Here is a 7,392-nt window from a genome sequence, read left to right on the forward strand (position 1 = left end):
GAAAGCGATGACAAACCTAGACAGCATATTAAAAAGCAGAGATCTCACCTTGCTGACAAAAGTGTGCATAGTCAAAGCTATAGTTTTTCCAGTAGTGATGTATGGAAGTGAGAGCTGGACCATAAAGAAGGCTATCTGCCAAAAAATTCATGCTTTTCAATTGTGGTGCTGGAGGAGAATCTTGAGAGTTCCCTAGACTGCAAGGAGAACAAACCTATCCATTTCGAAGAAATTCAACCCTGAGTGCTCACTGGAAGGACAGATGCTGAAACCGAGGCTCCAATACTTTGGCCATCTCATGAGAAGAGAAGACTTCCTGGAAAAGCCCCTGATGTTGGGAAAGTGTGAGGGCAAGAGGAGAAGGGGACGACCGAGGACGAGACAGTTGGACAGTGTCTGCGAAGCAACCAACATGAATTTGACCCAACTCCGGGAGGCAGTGGAAGACAGGAGGGCCTGGCGTGCTGTGGTCCATGGGGTCACGAAGAGTCGGACACGACTTAACGACTAAACAACAACAACAACAATTGTAATTAATGTTTTCAAGACTGGCTGCAGATTATATAAGAGGTTTCTTAATATTTCTTCTCCACCGTAACTCTTCTGTGCTCTTTCCGCCACTTATTTATGGTCAGTGCTCATTGACCCACCTCCACAGCTGAAGTTCGGCACATTTTTTTCCTCTTACATTATCTGAAAAAGTGATCCTGACCACCTGCTGTGAACAATGGGATATTTTTGTGCTCTCATAAGTGGGAAGAAAAAGTCGCAGCAGCCTGGAGGAGGCTGAAGGGACTGGCTTATCCTTTCCATAAGACAAAGAAGCTAAGAACATCTTATGAAGAAAACCTTAAAGGACTGTCGATTTAGCTAGATTTTGTTCATCAGACTTTACACCGTAGATATTCAGAGGCCTCACCCCACCATTCCCACTTTGTCAGTATCTTTCTTAAAATGTGGCATTTAGAAGTTGAACACTTCAAAAATGAAGTATTCATATTTTGTTGATCCAGGTTTGAACTGGATCAACAAACTTCAGTTGCACAGTGGGCAGCTTCTCTGCAGAGGCAACACAACCTCTGGCTTGAGAGCAACTGACACTAGTGACATAAATGAATTGGCACCGAAATCCCTTCAACAGGAACCTTAGAGTGGCTTCAGACGTAACCATTGAACTGATCAATGTAAGAGTTAAATTGCCATTAATATCTCACTGGTAGACTTTTAAGGGGATGTGTTACCCTTCAGTTTTCATTTGATTTACAACTTTCATCATCAAAGCTTTCACCATCCCCAGTCTGCAACATATCTGCTTTACCCCAGGGAACATTTATCCCTGCTCCTTCCACCTGCATGACAGTGCAGATGGAGGCATCAAGTATATTGGGTGGTTCTGATGGAAGGCATATCCCCCAAACATCTGAGAGGGGACATTTTCCACTCCTGCTATAAATGCGTCCATGACTTAGGCATGATGCAAAAGTCGTGTGGGAGATCATTAGTTGCTTGGTAAGAAAATATGCCTGTGGGTCTGGGCGGAGGGAACATCATGGATTAATATATTGCGTGGATTAATCATAACTATTTTGGTGAACTTGCCATGCCTTACATCCTGTATCAAATATAGTAGCTCAAAAAAGGCCTTTTAAAAAACTCCCTGAGGGTTAGTGTCTTTCTTATCAGAGTGAGTCAACAGAATTCAGAAAATCTTCCCCAGGGAAAGATTTAAAAGGACAAGACTCTGTAAAGTATAGCTGCAGGCAAAGTGGTTCTTTATCCTGTAGGCTTCTGTTTCTGACCCTGCATTTTCTGATACTGTGCAATGTGGAAATGAGAAATGCAAGAGAAGTTACTTGCTTATGAGATGGATATATTACCTTTATGAATAGCCTTTTAATACTGATATCTAAAAACATGAGAGGATTCCTGCTAGATCAGGCCAAGGATTGAGCTAGCCCAGTCTTCAGGAAGTTCATAAGTGCACGAAGGCTATAATCCTCCTGGGTTGTGCATGGTAGGATTCTGCTACTCAGAACTTTATGACCTCTGAACATGAGACTCCGTGGCTAACAGTTGTGGATTTAGCTATTACGAAGAGACTTTTTAATAATACCAGCAGCACTGCACAAAGGGAACTCTCTCTCTCTCTCTCTCTCTCTCTCTCTCCGATCATGGCAACCAGTGCTGACTGATCCCCAGAGGTTCCCTTAGTTTGCAGTGCATCTGCTTTGCCCCTGGGGTCATCCGCCATAGCTCCTTCCAGTTGGGTGGAGGTGCAGATGGAGGGAACTGGCAAATTGGGGACTTGGGATTCCATTTGTGACAGCTCAAATGTTAACTGTCATAACAGCACCCAGGAGGAAGGGATTCTGAGGAGGAAGAAATGTGAAGTATGGTTGCAGTGCGGGTGCAGAAAAGAGTAAATGTAGCTTAAATTCACTAGACATTGGGCAACCACTGAAGAACTCTACATCACCCCCATCACCGCACCCCCACCCCAATATCTTCCTCATACTTAGGACCTCATATGAGTCCCCTGTCTTTCGTGACCAAGATGCTTTTTATTGTCTGAAATTCTGAAGTCCCAAAAAGTATGTCTATAAGTTTGCCATACTAGTTGTTACACTTGCATAAAAGTAATATCTCTTCTCCTTCTCCTGCTCCTCCTGCTCCTCTTCCTTCATTAGGGAACTGATGCCAAGAACTCTTGATGGGCAGATCACTATGGAGAAAACTCCCAGCTACTTTGTCACCAAGGAGGCGCCGGCTCGTATCTCCGCCATGTCGAAGGACACCAAGCTCATTGTGGTGGTGAGAGACCCGGTCACCAGAGCCATTTCGGACTACACCCAAACTCTGTCCAAGAAGCCAGACATCCCCACCTTTGAGAGCCTGACCTTCAAAAACAGGACTACGGGCCTTATCGATACCTCCTGGAGTGCCATCCAGATTGGCATCTACGCCAAGCACCTGGAGAACTGGCTCCTCTATTTCCCCATTGGGCAGATCCTCTTTGTCAGCGGAGAGAGGCTCATCAGCGATCCCGCCGGGGAGCTGGGCCGAGTCCAGGACTTTCTGGGACTCAAGCGGATCATCACCGACAAACATTTCTACTTCAACAAGACCAAGGGCTTCCCGTGCCTGAAGAAGGCGGAAGGGAGCAGCAAGCCCCACTGCCTGGGCAAAACAAAAGGGCGGACCCACCCCAGTATAGACCAGAAGGTGGTGCAGCGGCTGCGCGAGTTCTACAGGCCCTTCAACATGAAGTTCTACCAGATGACCGGGCATGACTTTGGCTGGGATTAAAGCTGAAAAAAAATAATAATTTAAAGAAATAAAAAGGAAAAGATATATTTTTGTATAGAAGATTAGAGCGGGGAAATTAATATTTGTGCTAATGTGTGGTGGTTCCAATTAATATTTTCATCTTGATGGAAATGTCATAGTTTTATGTTCTACTTGTTTTACTGTTCAGGCATCCAGCTCCACAAGTTCAGAAGACTGTCTGTTGAGGTCTGGCAAATGAGTTCAATGTGATCATCCTTCCAGCTTTCCATCTGAAATCATCAGGGTTTTGTGAAGTTATTTGGAGCCACTGATCTGTCATTTTGGATGTCTGTGCCTAGATTTTATTTTTAATGACAAAAGAATGGTCAATCAAAATAATCAAGACTGGAAGGTATTTTTCAGTTCTACTTACTGTATGGTATGAGGTTTAGATTTAAATGTCTGCATTACTAAAATGGCCGAGAAGAACAGAATTTTCAGAGTTTGTAGAGCATATAATGATGTAAACTCAACAACACTTTGCTGTCTGGTTCAGATTTTTTGCTCACCTGAGCCCCACCTGATTTGAGAAGGACAACACAATGTTAACCTATGGCTAGATTGTACCTAATATAATTAGTAATAGACAAAAAGAGTTTGGGAAAATTACTTTTTTGGACTACAGATCCCACCCACCTCTGTCACTATGGTTTAGCAAGGGGATTCTGGGAGCTGTAGTAGTCCAAAGTAACTCTTCCAAGCTCTTAATAAACAGTCTGTCTCTGGCTCCACCATAGCATTGCCATTTCCTAAGATCTGAAGGCAAGGATAAATGATATCTTTAGCAGACCACTAAAAAGACTTCTCATTTCCTAAGGTGTAACACTGCTTAGCTGTTTGTACTACTTAAGCTAAAGTACACCCTTGGGATTGTGTCATTAGGCATTTACCGAAGAGTAGTCTGAGGCCTTGTCCAAACACATGACTCCAAGCCATGATGTTTTCTCAAAGATCTAATATCCAAACTAATTAAGATAAAGTATCTTCGTTGTAGTTTGAAGGCACTTTCAAAGCTTTATTTCTCCATTCCCTAGCACACCCACCTGTTGTCTCCATAAAGCCTTATATTGGCTCATATTTCTCTACCCACAGCCCGTGACAGCTGGGTTAAGCTGAAGAGTCAACAGTAGGGACAGAGGAAAAGTAAGCCCTTTCCCCTGTCATCTCCCCCACTTACACTCAAGAGGTCATGAGGTCACCACACAATCCTCCTAACCTCCTGTCTTAACTCAGACTATCCCATCTCTAGCCTTAAACCCTGTTCTGGCAGGGTCTTCTGCCATAAAGCATCTGGGTAAACATGTTATAATCACCCGAACAATGGGGAGAAAGTAGCTAGTAGTTCACTTGAGAATGAAGCATATCACAAAGCTGGCTTGCTGCAGCCCATAATAACTCTTCTGTGAGAGGTCTTTCCGAGAATGTAATCCAATCCAAATACGATATAATCACCAATTCAAGAGATTTTTATATGATGTCCCACTGGATACAACAGAACAGGAACAGTAGCTGTGCTTCTTGGAATAAAACTAGATAGTAAAGATAATATGTGTTCCCTATGATCAACCTGTTTTCTCTCCGATAACAGGCTCATGAGTTAAGCCTGTACTGTATTTGTCTTCCAATAATCATTTACAAAATAGAGCATGCTAAATGCCACATATGTGGGTGAGGAAAATCACATCCTATGACACACAGCTGTCTTTCACCACTTAAGAGAGCACCTCTGGAAGAACAAGGTAAACATAATGTATAGTTTGAACTTCAGGCCACGCAAATGACTTGTACCTTGACATGAATGCCATGTTGCCACAGAGATCATAATAGCCCCTAGATTGCACATCCCTCTTTAAATATGGCTTGTCTCTCTCCTCCCTCTGAACTTGATAGGGGGGTTGCACTGGCAGGTAAATAGGAGGACCACATAACAGTAGAACAGCTAGAACAAGCAAAGGTCCATTTAGTATTTGCTGTCCTGTCTCCAGCTTTACAACTGGAGTGCATTAGGCACTGTGCTTTGGTGCTCCTGCCAGATTCACATGCATAGTGCTAAACACCAAAGAAAAAATGATAATGGTGGATACATTCTTTTTCCTATTTTTTGCCTCATTTGCAGGAATGGGTGAGGATCTTATGTTAATGGTAAAAGGGTTCCCGGGAAATAGCTATAAAATGTCATCCCACCCCCTAGTTTGTGATCTATCGTTCTATGACCACAATGCCAGAAAGAGATAAGCACTATGGAAGGGACCAATTAAGTGCCGGATCCAGGAGGATACAGTATCCTTTCCCATGCATTCCTTTTAACATTGAAAGAAGACAACTGGGACAACGAACAAGGAAAGCCCACAGCTAATGGCCCCTTCAGGTCTAACTTGGCCATTGGTCATCCTGTTGGAATTCATTTTCTGGCAGTCAAAATTCCACGAAAAGTATTAAACTAGCATGGAGCAGGTATATTAAGAAAACTATAAGATGCAGAGCAAAACAATCTGCTTTTCTAATGAAAGAGAAAGATTCCTTGTATATGATTCCAAGTCTACATAAGAATGAATTGCTATGCTTTTCCAGAGCCAAAGACAGAGCAGTTTTGTTTTGCCCCAATAAAGGGCTGACGAAGTTGCTTTCCTTTATGTGATTCTCTTGATCAGTTGTGTGGTTTTTTTTGTTAAATTTTCTATATCATCATCTGAACTCTTGATTCAGACAGACACTTTCAAGTAGTGACCTATGTAGATGGCACGGCCCTGAAGCATTCTGAAATGGTAGGTAGTCATTGTGTTTTGCAAAGTTGTGATGTACTCGTGGTGAAGCAGCTGAAGGATCAGAGAGAACTGTCTATAGAAAACAAGACCCTCTGTGTGCATGTGTGAAAGGTACTCACCTTGGCCTAAAACAGCAGAAACATTCATACAGTTCTATGCAATTTAAAGCAAAGCCCTAGCTCACAGCTTGTAGATCTGCTTTTCCTGTAATGCCAGGCTGAAGCAGAGCCTTGGTCGCTAGTGGATTTAGTATGATCTCTGTAGATTGGGGTTTCATAATTAGTAATGATGATTTTTTTTAGTATAAACTGTTAAACCTCCATGCTAAAAAACTAAAGGATGCAGTTTTTTCAGCATTACTCCAAAGAGTTATTTCCTCCCTTGATGAAATATACAACAAACTCACAAAGTTTAAATAAAATTAAAAGTCAAGAGTGTCAAGATGAATGGTTCTCTTGCCCTTTAGTACAATTAGAATAGTAAATGCAAATGAATACAACATCCATTTTTATTTTGTGATTTCTGTGACTTCTATTCAAAAGCATACCTTCTGAAGTTTATTTATTTCAAATAGTTATTACTTTATCTCTCTCGTATAAAGTACACTATATAAGGCCTACCAAGAGAGATCACCATGCCTTTTTTTTATTAACAGGGGAAAATGCTTCTTTCCTTTCTACATACTATTTTATGTTATTTCTTTGCATTGTAATCCTCTCATTTCCTCACTTTGATGCTGTTTCTGTAAGAGTTGATATGCTTTTAATTTAATTTAAGGCTGAAAAAGCACATATTTTAATAAAGTTTACGGGTACTGAGAGGCTGTGCTCTCGTTTTGGCTTGGACATGCAGAGATAGGAGGGAATACAGTGCGAATTAGGGCTATTGCGGAAAAAACAAGGAGTAGGCCATGTGGTCCCTAAGAATGCATAAATGCAAGGGAGGACCAATAAAAAATGAAACAAATCACATGCTTTCGTGAATGAAATCCACTTCCTCAGACTCTAAACACCACCTTCATGGCTATCCTTCAGGGCTATTTCATACACTTGTTTATTTTAAGTTCATGTTCTGATGCCCAGTTTTTATATGAGCAATAGATACGGACAGTTTGTTTAAAAGGAGAGAAGCTATGCTTAGAACTCAGAAGATAGAAGCAAAGAAGCTTTTTAATACGGACTCAGACTTGGGACTTGGTATCAAAGGAAATCAAGCCTGAGTGCTCACTGGAAAAACAGATCCTGAAGCCGAGGCTCCAATACTTTGGCCATCTCATGAGAAGAGAAGATTGCCTGGAAAA

The 7,392-nt window shown here is 41.9% G+C and overlaps 1 protein-coding gene across 1 annotated transcript in view; it reads left to right on the plus strand.

Moving 5' to 3' along the window:
* LOC110075060 (heparan sulfate glucosamine 3-O-sulfotransferase 3A1) overlaps positions 1-6,910 on the plus strand; it is a 93,102-nt gene extending 86,192 nt beyond the window's left edge. Inside the window, exon 2 of the mRNA XM_072990415.2 lies at positions 2,688-6,910. Within this exon, the coding sequence (XP_072846516.2) occupies positions 2,688-3,306 (619 nt within the window). The 3' untranslated portion in view covers positions 3,307-6,910. The remainder of the gene's footprint in view (positions 1-2,687) is intronic.
* The last annotated feature ends 482 nt before the right edge of the window (positions 6,911-7,392 follow it).

This window comes from Pogona vitticeps, chromosome 2, assembly GCF_051106095.1.
Source record: "Pogona vitticeps strain Pit_001003342236 chromosome 2, PviZW2.1, whole genome shotgun sequence".
NCBI lineage: Eukaryota > Metazoa > Chordata > Lepidosauria > Squamata > Agamidae > Pogona > Pogona vitticeps.